The sequence below is a fragment of the Halichoerus grypus genome, chromosome 10, assembly GCF_964656455.1.
Source record: "Halichoerus grypus chromosome 10, mHalGry1.hap1.1, whole genome shotgun sequence".
Taxonomy (NCBI): domain Eukaryota; kingdom Metazoa; phylum Chordata; class Mammalia; order Carnivora; family Phocidae; genus Halichoerus; species Halichoerus grypus.
The window spans coordinates 80716070-80737237 of record NC_135721.1 but is presented as its reverse complement, the minus strand read 5'-3'; the positions used below and the strand labels follow the sequence as shown (position 1 = coordinate 80737237).

Here is a 21168-nt window from a genome sequence, read left to right as displayed (position 1 = left end):
GTGTGTGTGTGTATTTTTTGTTTTAATTAAAGTATAGTTGACACTGTTATATTAGTTTCAGGTGTACAACCTTGTGATTTGACAACTCTATATAACCTATGCTATGCTCACTACAAACATGGCTACCATTTGTCACCATACAATGTTACTGTAATACCAGTGACGATATTCCCCGTGCTGTACCTTTTATCCCTCTGACTTACTCATTTGTTTTTGGAGAAAGGTTCTGAGCCCCTGTATTGCCCATGGCCTTCATAATCACCCTCCTCATCTGTGGCACTGCTACAACATGACGGCAGTGTGGACTGACTCCAGCAGGAATGCCAGGGGCAGCCTTAGCATAATAAAGACCACGATTAGCTGGGGTTTCTAACTAGACTCCAACCTTTTTCTATTTCCTCTTGTGTCCATTCATTGAACACATCATCCAACTCTTGCTATGTGCCAAATGCTAGGATCAATAAAAGTCAAAAGTAGCTCCAAATCTCAGGGACTCACAGACCCTTGGGGGAAGGCAGCCAGGGGCATAGCTGGCAAGCATGCCCTGGGCATTAGGATATCCCCCAGAGTGTGCCAGCCACGTTAGCCTCAGGGGGGAGCTTGTTAGAAACAGAATATCTGGGGGTGCTTTACAAGAAGCACAGTGTTCGTGTGGATGATGCTTGGTGACAGATTCCCCAGGGCACGTGGATGTTTGTTTCTCTTGGACCCTGCCAAGCAATCCTCTATTCGTGTGGCAGTGTTTACAGACCCAGTCTACGGGGAAGGCTGCTCCGGCAAAGACTGTGTCACTGCTTTGGGGAATGTTTTCTAGAGCTTCCAGAAATGCCTCAGTAAGTCAGGACTGGCACACCAAGTGACTGCTTTGCTGCTAGAGCTCTTAACATGAAGGGCCAGGAGCGACCCTGGCAAACACAGGGCTGACGTGTGTGGGAACAGTGGGAGTGACCCTGGCAGGGAAGCGGGGGAGGCCTGGATATTGTTTCTCTGTCCCCTGTCCTGCTACTCTCTGCCCTGGGCTCAGAGCTCTCAAGCACCCGAGGATGGCGTTCCCGGGCAGGGCGCGCCCCTATGTTATCCCAGAGAATGAAGAAATCCCCCAGGCAGCCCTTAACAGTGTCCACCAGGCTAATGGCAGTGAAGACGAGAGGGCTGTGTCCAAACTGCAGCGCAGGCACAGTGACGTAAAGGTCTACAAGGAGTTTTGTGACTTTTATGCGAAATTGTAAGTGTCTCCTCTCCTGGAAGAGGCGCTCCCGTCTTCCAGATCTAGCCTTCTTGGGCTTTGAGTTCATTAGCCATTGATGGTTTTATTTCCTCTACTTTCAGGAGGGGCATTCCAGGGTGATGGAGGGGGAGGGGGCATATTCCAGCAGGCAGGAATACACCAGATGAAATGCAGAAGTGAAAGAAAATGCTCCCTTTACAGTAATAGTAGTAATGTCTTTGTGTTCAATAGGTTCCTGACAATAGTACATTTTCATTATGTAGTCCAAGAGGGAGGTGTAGAGTTTTTGCTGTCAGGATTTATAATAGAAAAATTGTATGCTCTAAAACTTTCCACAGATGAGGGGTCGGTTGAGGGAAGTAGTAAAAATTGAATTACAGACTGTTGATAAAGATACACATTTTTGTTAGGTTTAACAGCAGTTTGAAGTAGGCTAACTGGGTTTCTTAATACTGTCTTGAGGGGATTGAATGAATAAATAAGGATGCTGTGTAACTAGCAAATATACATATATTTATATATACATATATATGCTATTAGGTCTAAAATGTCTAATACATGTTATTAAATGGGTTTTAGCAAACAATTAAAAAAAGTAGTGCAGAGTAGTATTTAGACCAGCTCATTTAAGATTGTTGACCTCCTGCAAAGTCATAAGTTTGGAATTATTGCAAATACCCAGTTTGTCAATTAAGAGTTACGGAGAATTTAACTGACCTGATTCTCTATTTCCATTAATCCATTCTATGTGGTATTGTAACAGATGTCATTTATTTTCACAACTTACAAAGAGTTCTGTTTAAGTGTAATTGGGCACTTACAATTATACTGTAGCCAAAATGCTTTGTGGACTCTCAAGATGCTTTTTGGATTTACACATTTTTTCATTTTGATGCCAGAAAGTTTGTTTCACATACTTTGATCAATGAGGCACTTGAAAAACAAAAAGCTCAATGATACCAAGTTTTCTGTGTGCGGTTGATTTGTGGAAGTGGGTCGGGTAAATCAGTTACGACTGGCCAAATGTGAAGATTCTGTATTATTAAAGGCTTTTACATATATATTTCCCAACATATATATTCTTTGTCATCAACACCACTTCTTAGCAAAAATCCTTTTTTGAAAAATTAGCCAACTAATTATAACTAGCCGGATGACAGTTAAAACTATCATTCATGACTTTTAAAATGTAATTTCTATCATAGGTAGTGTTAAATATAAAAAACAACTGTAAAAAAAATACACAGGTCACTGTGGGTTCATCAGTCATAACAAAGTACGTCTCTGGTGGAGGATGATGGCAGCAGGGGAGGCTTGCATGTGGGGGTGAAGGGGAATTCTACGCCTTTCTCTGTTTCGCTGTGAACCTAAAACTGCTCTAAAAAGTAGTCCATTAAAAAAATTCACAGTGCCAGAGGGTCAAAGACAAGAGAGGAAAAGGAAATGTAAACAATTAAGTAGGTTGGTGAGATTATTAGGGGTTCTTTCCTGAAAGTTTCCTCTAATGTAGTTTCTTTTCTTATCCTGCTTGTTATTAAAAGGAATACTACTTCAAAAATACGCATTACATTATTTCTAAAGCTAGCTTATTTTTCCTGTGTGTTGGGAAACTATATGTTTGTTTTTATAATGTGTCTACCTATTTTCTAACTATTTGAGTATTTAAATTTGAATATAACCAGTGTTTAGTATAATGAGTAGGAAACAGGTAATAAATGCTTTTGATCTTAGGACCGCTTTGCACTCTTAAAAATTACTGAAGTCCCCAAAGAGCTTTTGCTTATCAGTATTTACTGTCTTAGAAAATAAACACAGAGAGCAAAATTAAATATGTATTGATTTAAAATAACAATAAACTCATTACATGTTAATATTAATAAGTATTAATATTAATGAATTTTTATGAAAAATAACTATTTCCAAAATGACAAAAGCTTGGTGGGAAAAGTGGCATTGAATTACATTTTTGCAAATCTCATTAATGACTGTCTAAATAAGACAGTTTCTCAGTTCTGCTTCTGAATTTATCCTAGTGCAATATGTTGCTTTAGATGATGTATATAAAGAAAATATGCCTCCCACAGAGATGTAGTTGGAAAAGGGAGGACATTTTGAAACCCTAAAAGGGTCACGGTGGCCCCCATACTTTGAGAACCATTTGATCTAGATAATGGATCAAGACATTCCAGAATGTTCTTCTCTTCCTGCTTTTTGGGAGTTCTATTAAAATTATAAGCATCTGGTGAATCTTTTGAGAGGGTTCAAAATTAATAATAATGCTTTATATTTGAGTAGCATCTTCTGGCTTCCAAAGTTATATACATTTTCTTATTTTATCCTCAAAGAGATATTAGGAATTACTGGGGCAGTTTTACCATACTTCAACTAGAAACACCTGTGGGTTTTGGTCAGGAGAAAGGGGAAGCACAAACCTTTCCAAGAGCTTTGCTAAAACTGCTACAATTCATCTGGCTTATGGCAAAGCCAAATGAAGAAGGGAAATGTGATGCATTTTTCTCCATAACCTACAGTAATTTTGAAATGACAAAGTAGAAAATGTAATATGAGACTTAGGCCAGTTTTGCCAAGCAATGAGGCTGCCTCTCTTCCTTTTTTTCCCTTTTTTTGTGATGTTTTAATTCTATATTTAAGCCTATTAAGTAAAGTTGAGTTGTGATTTGGTATGTGGTTATGAACGTGGTACTTCTATGTGGGGTTAGTTATGGCAAGGCTACAAAATAGGAATACTGTTTTGTTTTTTTTTTTAAGATTTTATTTATTTATTTGACAGAGAGAGAGCGAGAGCAGGAACATAAGCAGGGGGAGTGGGAGAGGGAGAAGCAGGCTTCCTGCCGAGCAGGGAGCCCGATGTGGGACTCGATTCCAGGACCCTGGGATCATGACCTGAGCTGAAGGCAGACGCTTAACGACTGAGCCACCCAGGCGCCCAGGAATACTGTTTTTTGAGACATTTAGGACAAGAAGGCAAAATTATCTTCCATTGGGGTGGGATGGAGTTGAGACAAGATATGTGTGAGCCCTTCTGCTAAGGAAACAGGAAAACTTAGAAACTGGCTGGGGACAAGGCAATTAATCTGTCTGTAAAATGAAGGCTCCTCACCTGCCTCACAGGGTGGTTGATTCTAGAGAATGTTGGCGGTAACTTTACAAGGTGGATTGACTCAATATCTAGGTGGTTACAGGCTGCACCAGGCAACTAGACACACGGGTAGAGCTTGTGCTCTGAGTGGGCGTCTGAAAATAAACTTGCCAAATTGTGAAGGACGGCTTGGCCAATGAGTGCTCTGGTTAGGGGACCCTCCCCACTTCAAGGCCTTTTAGAACAAAGCAGTTCTTTATGTGGAACAGGGCTTGTTAGAGCTAAATAATTATCTGAGTATATGCTTTTCTTCTTGCAAACTACACAGTGGTTAGTTAGGATGTGGGTCCATTTATTGAGTGCCTCGTATGTTTCAGGGTATAGTGGAATGATGGCAGGGAAAGACCGGGTCATTGGGTTCATCGGTGGTCATTTGATAGGTGATAGGTGTCCCTATCATGTCTTCTCGGGTGTTTGAAATTGATACTGTAATCTGGTTGTGATTTTATGAACGGGGACTCTGGATTCTGCTCCAATGTCTTCCATTAACTACTGAGCTTTGTGACATTGGGCTGGTCACTCCAACTCCCTGAACCTCCCCGTGTCATATCTATAAAATGATCTTCACAATGTACAATCCTCTGATTAAGATACAGCTTACAATGTTGGTGCTCAATACTTGTCTTACCAATGAGATTACAGGATTAAGGCATTCTGGTGGATTTTAGGAGCTACTTAACAGCAGTTGCCTTCAGCAGGATCTAACCAAAGGGATAACCTGTGTCAGGACATGGTGTTCAGTTGACATGCAGTTTAGATTCTGTTCTCAGAAGGAAGAGAAATGGGCTTTGAGATGGTGACCTGTGGATATTTTAATTAGGCTTATTAAGCTGTAACCTCAAGCTCCTGGAGGGCAGCTCTTGAACTTCTGTCTATCCCTAGTTCCTCACTGGTAGTGGGCACTCATTTATAGGATATTTAGCAAGAGGAATGTCAGAAATGTTAAAGAAAAACAGATTCCAAGCAGGAGGCCCTTTCAGCACCTGAGATGCAAGGGCAAAGAGATGGGAGCAGTTTGAGTTCTTAAGACACAAGAATTTGGGCTTAAGGGCTACAATATGATTTTTGTGATCAGATAGAATTTTCTCCTCAGTTCTTCGTGTCATTTGGTCTTAAGTCTAAGAAAAGGTAGACAGTTTGTGACTTCCTCTGCTTTATGTGTTACAGCAACATGGCCAATGCCCTGGCCAACGCCACCTGTGAGCGCTGCAAGGGGGGCTTTGCGCCCGCCGAGAAGATAGTAAACAGTAACGGGGAGCTGTACCACGAGCAGTGCTTTGTGTGTGCTCAGTGCTTCCAGCAGTTCCCGGAGGGACTCTTCTATGAGGTGAGTCAGCCTGGACAGAAGCACAGGGGCACCGTTTTGAGGATCCTCCTTTGTTTTGAATTTCAGTATGAAGATTGTATTGACGTGCCTGGTCTTTGGTACCTGTCAGGTCAGTGATGGTTTATGTGCAGAATGCCCTGCCAGACTCTGCCCCCCACTTGTATTGTTCATTTCACCTTCCTGTTTCAGAACCCTTAGTACCGGGGCGCCTGGGTGGCTCAGTCGCTAAGCGTCTGCCTTCGGCTCAGGTCATGATCCCAGGGTCCTGGGATCGAGCCCTGCATCTGGCTTCCTGCTCTGCGGGAATCCTGCTTTTCCCTCTCCCACTCCCCCTGCTTGTGTTCCCTCTGTCACTGTGTCTCTGTCAAACAAATAAATAAAATCTTTAAAAAAAAAAAAAGAAAGAAAGAAAGAACCCTTGGTACCTTGTTACTTGACCTATCAGACCTGTGCACTTCAGCTCAGCAGACAGAGTCCTTTCATAAATGTTAGCCACAGGCTTTCTGGCTTTTCCACTCAGGTCCCCACTTGCTTGCCCCCTACACATGCCTTACTGATTCCTGCCTCTGTCTCTTTCCCCGACTCAGAGCACCATGAAATATCCTCTCTAATGCCGAACGTCGGTTACCTACCTTTCATGCAATGAGTGGGAGCTTCCATGCATTTATTTTCTAAGGAGGATCTTGTTCAGATACTTTGGAGGGATATCCTGTCCATATTAAGCTCTTCTGTGTATCTTCTTCTCCAAATTCTTTTTCTTTCTTTTTTTTTTTTAAAGATTTTATTTTTGTTATGTAATCTCCTTACGCAGTATGGGGCTCAGACTCACAACCCCAAGATCAAGAGTCACATGCTCCACCAACTGAGCCAGCCAGGTGTCCTCCAATTTCTTGTTCTTGATTCTCCTGCGTTACCCTGTGGTGTCTACACATCCTTTGTATTTCTTCTTATGATCACTGAAACCCCCTTCTCACAGAATATGTCTGCTTTTGGGACTAGTCTGTGGAGGCTGAACCCATGCTGTTAATGAAGATAAGAGTGGCATATGTGTGTGTCCAATTATATAGTGTATTTTTATCAACTTACTTGTACCTGTCTGTATGTGTGTTATTCATATGTGTGTCTATGATAATGTGTGTACATAGAATTATGTTATAGCCAGAGATGGCTGCTCTTTGATTTCTTCTTTGCCTACCACATTTTTTAATTTCCCTGTTTTAAAAGCCATTCCTAAGGAAGGAAAGGTAGTTTCTAATGGTCATTAGTAAGTTAATTGTTTGCCACTCAGATGGCAGTTTCCCATAGAAACAATGCCTCCTGAGAGGGAGGTTTCCAGGCCAGCCTGCAGAAAAGCTATTTAGTCCATCATACGTACAGGACAAACAGAACTGCCCTGTATATAGTAACATAACTCTGAGAACAGCTTTAAGAGATTTGATTAGGGACCACTCTTTTATTCACCAGAACACACTTTTGAGCTCCTGCTATATCCTAGAAACCGCATTCCTCACAATAAAAACCCTAGCAATAGGAACAGGAACTCTTGTTCTCTTTTCTTTCATTCTTCCTAACTCTTTCCCTGGGCAGTGGGAATCTCTTTTTCTGTCAAAGGTAATGGCTTTGGGCTGGGAATAGCAAGTGATAGTCAGGAGAGTCACAGTAGGAGGGAAGACGGGGAGGCGGCTGGAGCAGGGGCTGTGCTGCTTGGCATCATGGTAACAGACCCCGCCGGAGGCTGTGGGAGAGGCTGCCAGTGGTAATGAGGAGGGTGGCAGCTAGATTCCTGAAGAAGAAAAGGAGATTGCTAGGGATCTGGGCAGCAGGGAGAGAAAGGGAGCGGAGAGATGGAGAGTGGTCCTCAATTGGAGTAAAGGACAAGGACCTGCTTCCGTGGGTCCTTGATGAAACCATTCAGGTTCTCAGGTCAGCACAGTGGAGGCGTGCCAGGACTGGGGCAAGGAAGGAGGTCACTTAAGAGAGTCAGGAGTCTGCCTCCTGAGGAAACATGAGTCTACATACTCTTGTCAATCCCAACCTACCCCTACTTTTTTTCCCCCTCGAGGCCCAAAGAGGTTGAAATGTCCCTATAACATAGCAGATCTGTGACATGAATGGGCTTGGAACCTAGTTTGGTCTCCTAATGCCCAATATGGTATTCTTTCCCTTGCATATTCTTTTCAAATCTAAGATATTTTTATTGAAGTGGGTAGTTATGGCAGAAGCCTTAGGAGAGAGTCCAGAGGAGCAAGAGAAGGACCCAAAAGAGAAAGGCCGGGTCAGTTTCTCCAAACATTAATTCCATATTATATGGTCCGTTTGCCTGGCACTTTGGAATTAATAATGTTGTCAAGCACGATCACCTGGTTCTGCATCTGCAAGCTGTCAGCTGCCAGGCCACTTGTGCTTAGTCAGAGGGAAGGCTCTGTGAGAGCTTCCAGTAGGACAGAATAAAGCATGACTCACACTTGTCCTCCTGCCCACCTCTCACTCCTTTTTACTTCTGGACTATAAATATGCTCCCTGGGGGATGCCTGGGTGGCTCAGTTGGTTGGACGTCTGCCTTCAGCTCGGGTCATGATCCCAAGGTCCTGGGATCGAGTCCCACATCAGGCTCCCTGTTTGATGGGAGGTCTGCTTCTACCTCTGCGTGCTGCTTGTGCATGCTCTCTCTCTCTCTCTCTCTCTCTCTCTCTGACAAATAAATAAATAGAATCTTTTTAAAAAAACATATGCTCCCTGGGTCTGTTATTATTCCAGAATGTTACAAATACCCAGAACTGGTCTATTAATGGGCTATTGCCCAGCTTAAGGTCCCTTGGGTCCTGAGGAAGATTGCTATTTTAGCTACACTTACAATTAAAACCCCTTTCCCAAGGCCAGGGATTTGTAAACCTGCATGTGGAAAATCTGGCTTTTCCTTTTGGTTGAATGATATTAGAGAAAAAGCTATCCAAGTCTTCCAAGAAATAATACGTATTCTCAGTTACTGAAAAGGAAGCCCCAAAATTTACCTGGCTTGCTTTTCATTTGAGATACAACGTATGTACTTCAGTCTTGCTGTATGTAATAATCGCAAATGTGGGGCACCTGGGAGGCTCAGTGGGTTAAACAACCGACTCTTGATTTCGGCCTAGGTCATGATCTCAGCATCGTGAGATGAGGCTCGTGTCGGGCTCCATGCTCAGCATGGAGTCTGCTTGTCCCTCTCCCTCTGCTCCTCCCCATGCTCACTCGCTCTCTCTCAAATAAATAAATAAATTCTTTTAAGAAAAAATAACAAATGTGTTCTTCCCACTCTACAGCTTTGATACTGCTTTTGTCTTATGATTAAAACATCATCCTTCCCTTATTTTCTACAGTATCTACTCTTTTCTCCATAGGATTGGTTCTGAAGACTTAGAGGTGGGTTTTCTGCACTCACTTCCCCTTGAAAATGGGATTCAGGGCGCCTGGGTGGCTCAGTCTGTTAAGTGTCTGCCTTCGCTCAGGTCATGATCCCAGGGCGCAGGGATCAAGCCCTGCATCGGGCTCTCTGCTTGGCGGGGAGCCTGCTTCTCCCTCTGCCCCTGCTGCTCCCCCTACTTGTGCTCTCTGTCTCTCTCTAATAAATAAATAAAAATCTTAAAAAAAAAAAAAAGAAAGAAAGAAAGAAAATGGGATTCACTTTTACTGTGGAACTTCTGATATTTTGGATCAGATGGCCAGGATGCTGCTCCCTTTGGCCCCAAAGGCAAGTTTAGCGTTACACTACTGTTTCCTACCCACTCATGAGGATGTTTGTCTGGAGGTGAGCTGATTGAGCTCAGCTATTTCTGGCTCATCTGCAGCTCCTCTTAAGAGTGAGTTAGCAGCAACCAGGATTATTACCTGCATTGGCTCCTCTCTCAAGGTGAACTTCAATCCCACCAGATCATGTGGTTCAGCTCGTGAACTTAAAGTTTGCTATTAGACTGGAATACATCAACCCTAAAGAATAAAAAGTCGGGCTCAATGATTCTTGGGCTCCGTAGCTTCTGTCATCAATGACTGCTTTCCCCAGCGTGTTTTTATTACAGAACCACGTGAGTCGTGTTTTCAGACCACTCCCATCTGTCTCATTTCAGTTATCTTCTCTAGTACACACAGCACTTTGTTTATACCTTTAGTATTGAGAGCATTTCACATGTTTATGTGCTTATCTTCTTCCCCTCTAACTTTAAATACCTTGGTGTCAGGACTGTCCTCATTAACTGGTATATCTATCATTTGTTATACAGTATTTGATGACTCCTAGGTGCTTAATAAATACAATGATGTGTGTACAGTACTTGGATAGTATAGATGGCAAGATAAAATGCTAATATACCCACTAGGAACCAGGGCAAACATTTTCTAACATAAACATTTGCAAAATCTTGGTACGCTTTACTCATTTACCTATTGTTCATCTCATGAACATTGTCCAAGGTTTATTGTCCAGAGTGGTGGATGAAAGAAATGTATTCTTAAGTAGAAGCAGAGGAGATTTCAGTTTTGGAAAGAACCCTGAGTAAATGCCTGAGCCATGGTATATTTTCAGTACCATATGTGGACCGCTGACTTGAGATGTTAGTTCAGGTCAGTGTGGTGTTGTTGAATAAACTTACTTTTGATTTAAAACCTACAGAAAAGTTGAAAGAATTGTACAATGAATATCATGTACCCTTATGCATCTCACACACAAACCCACCACACCCATTTTCTGCCAAATTATTTGGAAGTAATTTGCAGACATATAACACTAAATGAAGTTACTTTTAATTTTTGTGGTTTTTGTAGGGGAGGTATAATGAAAAGGTCATAGTTAAGAGATGATTTTTGGGATACTGGCCTTACCAAAATGTTCTGTTTTTGAGTGACATGTTGTATCTAGTTGGATTTTAATATAATCACTTCTGGTACTTGGAGCACTATTTCTTGAATTAAAAGCTCCCCTCCCCCCAGTTTGTTTAAATGATTCAAATGACTTTAAACTCTTATCTCCAAGAGCATTCGTTAAAAGGAAAAGAAAGAGCACAATTCTCTTTGCATATGGGCTGGACTTAATGATTCACTTCTAACAGGGATATAGAAATGAGTAAAGCAGTAACTTTGCAGTGGCAAAACCTGGCAGACACCATCTTAACCAAGTGAACAAGGTTAACTTGACCAGTAAGAAGTCATGTTGAGCTCACGTACTCCCCAATATGATGCAAGAAATAGAGCACATTATTACCTCTGTGGTATTATATATCTTCCCCCAAATCTATGACCTCAGTCTAATCATGAGACAAACCCATGATGATTACAAAACAGCTGACCGGTATCCTTCAAAATTGTCAATGTCCTGTCAAGGGCAGGACTGAGGAACTGTCACAGATTGGAGGTGACCAAAGAGCCTCGATTGGTCTGACTTCCATGGGATTTTCCAGGAGTGTTGTTTATTCATTCTTTTTTTAGGAAGCATGTATCCATAATTAGGATGTTTTGGGACCTCAGCATTTTTCTCAGATTTGTGCAGTGGAAACAGAGGGTAGATTCACTTTATTGGTACATGGTCAAAAAGGAACCCAGTAGTTCAAGGCTTTAATGTCATTGTTCCACATTCAGTAGAATTACCTCTTCATCTGTGTTCAGATGGCCAGTTCTCAAGTTCAGATTGTGTGTTGGCAGAGAAGCCAGGGGATCTTTCAATCATGATTTTTAAGTTCTTAGAGAAACCCACAAGATAATTTAAGAATTCTAGGTTATATTCTCTATTGGTCTGCCTAAGAGAGGTGGTGGATACAGAAGGAGCAGCACAGATTTTAGGGTCTTACAGCCTTGGATTGAATCCCAGCTCTACTGGCTTTGGTTCAAGTTATTTAATATTTTTGAATTTCAGTTTTCTCTAACAAGGGGATGATCATACGTGTCTCATAGGGTTGTGAGTTTGAACCAAGGTAGCATGTGCAGTACCTAGTAAATTAGCTCACTCCGTAGTACCACTTCCCAGTGGGTACTGCTCCGATAAGTAATGCTTGCACACACTAAACCAGGGTTCCTCATCCTCAGCACTGTTGGCATTTTGAACTCGATAATTCTTTGTTTGGGGGCACTCCTGTGCATTGTAGACTGTTTAGTAATATTTCTACCACTCTACCCACTAGATCTCCAGTTGTGACAACCAAAAGTATCTCCATACATTGCCAGATATCCCTTGGGGAGCTAAATCACCCCAGTTGAGGGACGCCTGGGTGGCTCAGTAAGTTAAGCGTCTGCCTTCGGCTCAGGTCATAATCCCAGGGCCCTGGAATCAAGTCCCATGTCAGACTCCTTGCTCAGTGGGGAGCCTGCTTCTCCCTCTGCCTCTGCTCCCCCTGCTTGTGCACGTGCTCTCTCTTTCAGACAGATAAAATCTTTAAAAATAAAAATAAAAATCACCCTCAGTTGAGAACCACTACACGGAATGAGGGCATCCCTTTGAATAGGTTATGAGCTTCACTATGGTAATAGTAAGTCCATTCTAAGTGGGCATGTTCCCCAGGTTGTTTAGACAATAGCCTCATAAAACAAAAACCTTTTTCTGTTTCTAAGAATTTGACTGCACTTAGAGTTAATTCTTGTACCATAAATTTAATTAGAAAGTATTTACAGACAGATTTCACTTAAGAAAGACCCTTAAGAAAGCCTGTATTTTCTGGCTTAAATTGGCACAAGGAAAGATAAGTACACCATTCTTGGATAGTCATCATGATGAAAGTGTCCTCCTCGTTTAGCAAAAGGCAAGATACACTATCTGTGTGGTGATTTGAACTGGTTCTGCAAACTGAAATTTATTTTTCTTTTTTCAAATACCCTACTTCTGCATTTTAATTTTAAACACCTTTTAAACATTAATGATTCTAAAAATGATTTATCTTTTAATTTTGTCTGTATCAGAATGTAGTGCTCAGGGTATTAATAAAAACAAGGAACCCACTAAAACAGTCATGGTGGTGTTGCTTTTTACCACCAGCACCACCAAGCATTGAGGTGCTGTTTCTGGTTTCATGTGAGTCTCTTGAGGGTAAGGTCACCTAGTTCATGTTCTTCACAGTCCTTCACCTTGCCTGGAATGTAGTACTTCATGTGTGAATTAATGCCCTATACTTGCTAATTTTAGAAGACTTGAGTTACATTAATATTTTTATTTCCAAAATAACTAAACCTCTGTTATGAGCCAGGCACTGTACTAGGTGTTTTATAGACTGTTCTTGTTGTTGTTCTTCGTTCCTTTGACTCACACGAACCCTGTGCATTAGGTATTTTTATTCCTAACTTACATGTGGCCCTGATGAGGCTCAGAGGCCTTGCCCACAGTTAACTAGTGGAGATTTTATCTCATGCCTGCTCGCCTGCACAAAGATGCCCTGACTCTCACCAAAACTGAAGTGGTTTCCTGGGACTGATGTTTTATCAGTCTGAGAGATAATGCTGTCTTGTATATGGCCATCACTGCTTTTTCGTTCATTCAGGAAATAGTTACGGAAAACTTATAAATGCAATGTGTGGTGGACTGTGTAGGCCACACTGTGCCCTAGTCCTGGGAGTGAATACAGTTTTCCCAGTGATTTGGGTAGAACTTGAAGATGGCTTCCATGGTACTTTTCCTCACTTTCAGATCAGGAAAATTTAGAGAGGTTGGATAAATGTATGAGTATATGGTTAGTGATCTTTGAATTTGGTATTGTAGCTTTGAAGGGAAATCTGTTTCCATCAGTGCTGGTGTTCATGAGTTACCAGTATCTCCAATCATCTTCCAGTACATATGAAGAAATATTTGTAAAATGACCAAGTCATTGGTGGCATGAGAAGGCTGTTTAAATGTCATTTCAGGAGGTGGGGGGGATTAACTATTCAGACCAGAGGCCCTAACGTTACCAACTATATATAGCCGCTGTAATGGTTCCTAAATCTAACTTTGTGATATCTTGGAGTATCTCCAGTAAAAAGATTATCTTATATTTCCCCTAAGAAGATACTTTTGAAAGTAAAATGGAACCGACAGTTAAAGAGAGATGTAATTCCAGAAACATTACAAATCACGATGCACTGAACCAAGGACTATGAACGTGGTGTGAAGCCTTTTTCAGTTTGGCATAGTACAGGATAGATTCTTTGTTAATACTTCAGATTTCTTTCTTTCTCTTTAGTTTGAATTTCCCAAATGTGTCCTTTTTTCCCTGTCACAGAATGCATAACAGGAAAGACCAATTTATGATGAGTGATTTAGTGGAAAGAGGGTTTACAAAGAGATTTCTTCACTCATTTCCTCTTATACAGAATCATGATTACTCAGGAAGGCTGAACTCTGAGAAGGGAGGTCTGTTTGGGAGGAAACTTTCCAACTAGGGAGGTGCTTATCTGCTGACCCACTGACTTCAAAGCAGTTTACAACAAACCAGTACAAATCACCAAGTGAAGATCGTTAACGTTTGCACTTGCCTTGAAACGAGACTGTCAGCTAAGTCTCTAATTCTGAGCTTTCTTTAAAGCAGCAGAACTTCTCCCTACCTCCTCCCCCCCTGCAAAGAGAATCTTCACAGAACTCAAAACTTAAAACAGTTCAAAGCAGAACTATTTTTGGTTGGAGTTCATCCTCCCCCATACTGAACAATCCCTGTTCCTTGCAGGTGGCAACAACCGGGGTTCTTGGACATTCTGTTTTAACACTGTCTGGAGCATTAATATTTCTTATAGGCTGATGGTATTTTAAACCAGTTTTGGGTTATAACATGCAGTTACCTAGAAAGGCAGTATTTCTGAAAGTTTGATTTTTCAAATTTATGATTTCTGATTTTTCTTCATTTTCATCCCAGAGTTTCACTTTGGATCAACTTCTGGCCTTTCTCCTAGACTTGGAAATCAAGCCATAACTGTGTTTGAGCATTTGTACACACTGTGAAAAAGGGGCAGCTCGTTCTAGCAAAAGAAATTATCTCTTGCATTAGTCCTTATATGGAGTAAGCACACCCAGAGTATGCAAGGGGTTTGCAGTATGAATGATTTCAAGGGAATCCATTTCTGGATCCTTGTATTTTGGTTTCAGGGAACTAAATTTCTGAATTCCTCTTCCAAAAGTTGATTTGTCTGATAATATATTTGTATTCATGGTAGCACTTACTTCTCCCACGTCACAAGAGAAAGGAATCTCAAATCTTTCTGTGATTAGTTGCTCCAGGACACCAATCAAAAGACATTAGCCAGGGGTCCTCAAACCCATAAGGCATTTTCTTGTTAAGAATGAAGCTTGGCTTTAGGAACTGTGTTGGATGTTCTATATTCAGATTTGTGGCAGATTTGGAAATGTGGGGAGTAATCATGACAACTTTCTTTTAAGACTTTGCCTTTTTCATCCCTAATTTCAAAAGGACTCATCCTTTTTCTTCAGTTTTGTTGAAATATGATCGACAGACAACATTGTATAAGTTTAAGATGTACAACGTGATGATTTGATATATGTGTATATTGTGAAATGATAACCACAGTAAGGTTAGTCAACACATCCATCACCTCATGTAATTATCTTGTGTGTGTGTGTGTGTGTGTGTGTGGTGAGAACATTTAAGATCTGCTCTCTTAGCAGACTTCAAGTCTCCCATACAGTATTGTTAACTATAACTATACATTAGATCCCAAGAACTTACTCATTTTATAACTGGAAGTTTGTACCCCTTGACCTACATCTCCCCATTTCCCCCATCCCTCCAGGCCCCAGTAACTCCCAATCTACTCTCTGTTTCTGTGAGTTTGGTATTTTTAGATTCCACACATAAATGAGATCACTCAGTATCTGTCTTTCTCTGCCTGACATTTCTTTTAGCATAATGCCCTGCAGGTCTGTCCACGTTGTTGCAAATAGCAGGATTTCCTTCTTTTTTATAGCTGAATGGTATTCCACTGTATATTTATACCACAGAACTGATCCTTTTTTTTTTTAAATTTTTTTTATTGTTATGTTAATCCCCATACATTACATCATTAGTTTTAGATATAGTGTTCCATGATTCATTGTTTGTGCATAACACCCAGTGCTCCATGCAGAACGTGCCCTCCTCAATACCCATCACCAGGCTAACCCATCCTCCCACCCCCCTCCCCTCTAGAACCCTCAGTTTGTTTTTCAGAGTCCATCGTCTCTCATGGTTCTTCTCCCCCTCTGATTTCCCCCCCTTCATTCTTCCCCTCCTGCTACATTCTTCTTCTTCGTTTTTTCTTTCTTGACATATATTGCATTATTTGTTTCAGAGGTACAGATCTGAGATTCAACAGTCTTGCACAATTCACAGCGCTTACCAGAGCACATACCCTCCCCAGTGTCCATCACCCAGTCACCCCATCCCTCCCACCCCACCCCCCACTCCAGCAACCCTCAGTTTGTTTCCTGAGATTAAGAATTCCTCATATCAGTGAGGTCATATGATACATGTCTTTCTCTGTTTGACTTATTTCGCTCAGCATAATACCCTCCAGTTCCATCCACGTCGTTGCAAATGGCAAGATCTCATTCCTTTTGATGGCTGCATAATATTCCATTGTATATATATACCACCTCTTCTTTATCCATTCATCTGTTGATGGACATCTTGGCTCTTTCCACAGTTTGGCTATTGTGGACATTGCTGCTATAAACATCGGGGTGCACGTACTCTTTCGGGTCCCTACTTTTGTATCTTTGGGGTAAATACCCAGGAGTGCAATTGCTGGATCATATGGTAGCTCTATTTTCAACTTTTTGAGGAACCTCCACACTGTTTTCCAGAGTGGCTGCACCAGCTTGCATTCCCACCAACAGTGTAGGAGGGTTCCCCTTTCTCCGCATCCCCGCCAACATCTGTCATTTCCTGACTTGTTAATTTTAGCCATTCTGACTGGTGTGAGGTGGTATCTCATTGAGGTTTTGATTTGGATTTCCCTGATGCCGAGCGATATTGAACACTTTTTCATGTCCACAGAACTGATCCTTTTAAAGGGAGAGTCCTGTGAGAGCAAAACAAAGAGAGCAGTGGTAAGAAATTGTGAACATGATGAGTATGTGTTAAGAGCCAGAAGTAACAGCCAAAACAGAAGAGGTTTGTGACTCTCACGAGACACCAAGAGGTTAAACAACTTGACCAAAGTCACACAGCCCGTCAGCGGTTCAGCCAGAATTTAGACTTCAGGCCTTTTGGATCCACAGTCAGTGTTCTTAACTGCTACACTATGCTACCTATTTGAATTATATCTTAAAAAACTTATTCGAGGGGCACCTGGGTGGCTCGGTTGGTTAAGCATCTGACTCTTGGTTTCGGCTCAGGTCATGATCTCAGGGTTGTGGGTTTGAGCCCCATTTCATTTTGGGCTTCATGCTCAGCAGAGTGTCTGCTTGGGATTCTCTTCCTCCCCCCCTGCCCCTCCCCTGCACATGCTCTCTCTTTCCAAATAAATAAATCTTAAAAAAAAAAAAAACTTATTCAAATTACAACCGATCCTAATTTTTTCTACCTTCCGCTAGCAGATACAGTATATATGCCAACTGCTGGATTCATTTTGTTTTTGTTTTAAACAATATACATTTTTCTCTTTCATTAAATACAAACTAAAAGTTGAGTGTTTCTTTTCTTTTTTTAATTAAACTTTGTTTTAATGGGTCTCCAAATTCTGTGACAGATTTTTTGGTCAAGTTGTTTCCATTAAAAAGTACTGATTTTAAAAACTATAATAAAACTATCATGCATGCACGCACACACACACACACAAATAGTGCACAAAACATTCTCCTTTCCTTCTGAAGATGTGATGTATTTTTTTTATTATTATTATGTTCAGTTAGCTAGCATATAGTACATCATTAGTTTTTGGTTTTGTTTTTTTTAAAGATTTTATTTATTTATTTGACAGAGACAGACCCAGCGAGAGAGGGAACACAAGCAGGGGGAGTGGGAGAGGGAGAAGCAGGCTTCCTGCCGAGCAGGGAGCCCGACGTGGGGCTTGATCCCAGGACCCTGGGATCATGACCTGAGCCAAAGGCAGACGCTTAACGACTGAGCCACCCAGGCGCCCCACATCATTAGTTTTTGATGTAGTATTCAACGATTCATTAGTGATGCACTGTTATCATTAATCAGTCTTTTACTCTTGAATGTAAGTGACCAGTTGACACACACAGTTCTGAGCCTGGTCTTTCACCACCGATTAAGACTGGGGTGGATGGTAAACAATTTATCATTTCCAACTAAATCAGTGGAGCTGGTTCTGAGTCTTTATATTGAATTTTTTTTAATTATTGCTAAAAGCTAAACATCAGATTTCTATATATATACGTAATATACATCCAATAAGGGAACATATCTACTTCATAAATAACTTCTGCTTGGGGCTACACACAGTGCATTATGATAGGACTGGGTTAATGTAGCATATCAGGGTATCTGTTTGTAGCTTTTAAAAACAGATCATTAAATGTATTAGAACTTACTCATTTGAATTTCAAAATGAAGTAAGCCTTTTTCTGGCATAAGATAAATCTGCTTTGGCTGGTCTGCCAATTAAGGTGTAGTCGATAATGTTCAATAAATTGAGCAAATTGAGTTGACTACTGATGTATCATTAAAAATGGATTCTGAGGGACGCCTGGGTGGCTCAGTCATTTAAGCATCTGCCTTCGGCTCAGGTCATGATCCTGGGGTCCCTGGATCAGTCCTGAGTCAGGCTCCTTGCTCAGTGGGGAGCCTGCTTCTCCCTCTGCCTGCCGCTCCCCGTTTGTGCTGTCTCTCTCTCTCTCTGACAAATAAATAAAGTCTTTAAAAATAAATAAAAATGGATTTTGATAGTCAAACAGTTATGTGATATATGTGACATATAACTTGCAAGGAGCTCAAAGATTCAAAGGGAGACATGATACAATTCTCATGACATGTGAAGAGGGTAAAAGCAGCCCCCAAAATAGAAATTAATGTTGAACCCTGACTCTTCCAATGGTAAGTCATATTTATCCATGGATACATGGAATAATTGTGAGAGGAAGAGGAGCCCTACTCATCTCATTAAGATAGGCTTTTCAAGTAAACAAGTAGTGGAAAGTAAAATTTGACATTTTGACATATTCATGTTTTGACCATTTGTGTATTAATAATCATTGTAATGATAATCCAGAAGAAAAAGAATGTTTTAGAGCCTTATGGGTTCAGAAAGTAAAACAGATTTTAAAGTTTCATTATATATATTTTAATTGCTGAGAAGTATGGTAGGGTGATGTGTTAAAGACTTTAATATAGAGTTTCAGAAAAAAATATCACACCAGGGTAAAACTCTGGGGGAAATGAAATGGAAATAGTTCAAGGAGAAAAGTGGAGGGTATAAATTTTTCCAACTGTTAAAGTAGAATATGTTTTTTTTTTTAATGGGTTTTGGCCTCAGTTTGAAATGTGTAAATCTAAAATATACTAGAATATCTACTCTTTGGAAATATTTAAGCTTGTGGTACAATATTTCAGATATCAACCTAAAAAAAAGTGGGACGGGGTTTGTGTGTATATGCCTACTTTCTGGAGAGAGGGGTCTGCGCATTCATTAGACTCTTCAAGGTGAGTCTGCAAGCCAAAGAATTAGCATTGCTGCAGGGAGGTCACTGTACTCCGGAGCCGTAGTACCAGGTCTCGCCTCAGTTGTTTGGTGTGCCTTTAGGGAAGGTACAAAAGTACATCTGCGGGGCGCCTAGGTGGCTCAGTCGTTAAGCGTCTGCCTTCGGCTCAGGTCATGATCCCAGGGTCTTGGGATCGAGCCCCGCATCAGGCTCTGTGCTCTGCAGGAAGCCTGCTTCTCCCTCTCCCACTCCCCCTGCTTGTGTTCCCTCTCTCGCTGTGTCTCTGTCAAATAAATAAAATCTTTAAAAAAAAAAAAAAGTACATCTGCTTTTAAAAATCTCAGTAGAATTATAAATTCTTAGGGCAGAGCTCTTCATCCAGAAATATCTTTCCTATATGTCTCCACAGAATAATTATATTCATCCTGTGATTGTTTCATCTATACAAGTTGATGGTATTTTCTATTTCAGTTTGAAGGAAGGAAGTACTGTGAACATGACTTTCAGATGCTCTTTGCTCCTTGCTGTCATCAGTGTGGTAAGTTTTACTGCTGAATGGCAAAGTAAAAAGTGAGTCTCAAAATTATGTCAATGGTGAAAATGGTGTTTGGTGCTCATTATAAATAGCATCTTATTGGTCCTTTTCCTTATCGTTAATATATAACAAGCTGGAAGAGTATCAAAACCCAGAGAGAAATGATTTTTAAGGACATCTACTGTAAAATTGGGGATTAAGACTTTTATCAGATGATCTTTTGGAATGTTCTTGTCCCCTGTTAATTCAGTCTTTACCTACTTACTTTGGGGGTTGCCAGGAGAGAGACAGGGAAGACATTGGAGGGGTGCTTCAGATGCTTCGGGATTGCTGTGTGTTACACAAGTGTTTAACTTGCTTGCATTTTAACCACCTCACTGGTTGCTAACACTTCTACGAGAAGGTCTCCAGAGATTGGAAAAACTGAGTAGAATGTTCTAAAGTTTAGTGAAAGAAGAAATTTTGTATAGGTTTCAAGAAAATGTGCTGTGGATTTCAGTTTTCTGTGTCAGCAATGACCAGAAATAAACAAAAGGCATTCAAGAGAGCCCAGTATATCATTGGGAAAAGGAAGACCACATTTAGAGATGTGATAAGACAACCTGAAAATATGACTACAGAATCAAAACCAAGGACTCCGATGAGACAGAGTTTCTTCCTAATGCAGTGCTTACTGTGGTCAACACATACATAGAGAGTCCCTAGTTGTGGAGAACGGTTTAAACAGTGTTTTCTTCGTGTCCTTTGTCTCACTACTTTCAGCAGTAGGAGCACACTGGACGTCCTGGGTTTGTTACTTTCCCACAGGTGAATTCATCATTGGCCGAGTGATCAAAGCCATGAATAACAGCTGGCATCCTGAGTGCTTCCGCTGTGACCTCTGCCAGGAAGTTCTGGCGGATATTGGGTTTGTCAAGAATGCTGGGAGGTAGGAGTTTTCCATCCTTGTCAGGTGTGGGTGGAGAAGTAACTGCTACAAGGTCATGCCTGTTTTCCCCTGGGACTGTGAGGCGGTTCTTTAGGGCACTGAGGTGAAGGTGCAGGGACTCAAGCCTGCAGTGTATTGGCTCGTCTGGTGTCTGTCAGGAGAGGACCTTAGAATTTCTGGGTAGCAGCCTTGCTGCTGCACGTGTCCCTGGGCCAGCAGAAGGGGGATAGGTACTTAAGATGGAGTCGGGTTACCTGGGTTGGAATAAATAAATTTTCAAGTAGTGGCTTGATTCTGCTCTGGTAAGCCAGGAGTGATTTTTTTAAAAAATGATTTCTTTAACTTCTTTTCAAAGATATGAGAAGCATAGTTCTTTCTAATTATTAGAAAGAACCTCAGATTTTCAAT

At 41.1% G+C, this 21168-nt stretch overlaps 1 protein-coding gene and 1 long non-coding RNA gene across 12 annotated transcripts in view; one reads left to right on the top strand and one right to left on the bottom strand.

Annotated features, from left to right (window-relative positions):
• LIMS1 (LIM zinc finger domain containing 1) overlaps positions 1–21168 on the top strand; it is a 157117-nt gene that overhangs the window by 126043 nt on the left and 9906 nt on the right. For 7 of the 11 annotated variants that reach the window (XM_078056684.1, XM_078056687.1, XM_078056688.1 and 4 more), the window contains 3 exons: positions 5556–5715; positions 19769–19835; positions 20595–20760. In XM_078056684.1, coding sequence (XP_077912810.1) covers positions 5556–5715; positions 19769–19835; positions 20595–20760 — 393 coding nt within the window. Of the gene's footprint in view, positions 1–1028; positions 1226–5555; positions 5716–19768; positions 19836–20594; positions 20761–21168 lie in introns of those variants that run through there. The other 4 variants (XM_036076948.2, XM_078056690.1, XM_036076925.2 and 1 more) reach the window with 3 other exon arrangements.
• LOC118526033 (uncharacterized) overlaps positions 16252–21168 on the bottom strand; it is a 36633-nt gene continuing 31716 nt past the window's right edge. Inside the window, exon 3 of the long non-coding RNA XR_004912436.2 lies at positions 16252–16713. This is a non-coding gene — a long non-coding RNA (uncharacterized LOC118526033). The remainder of the gene's footprint in view (positions 16714–21168) is intronic.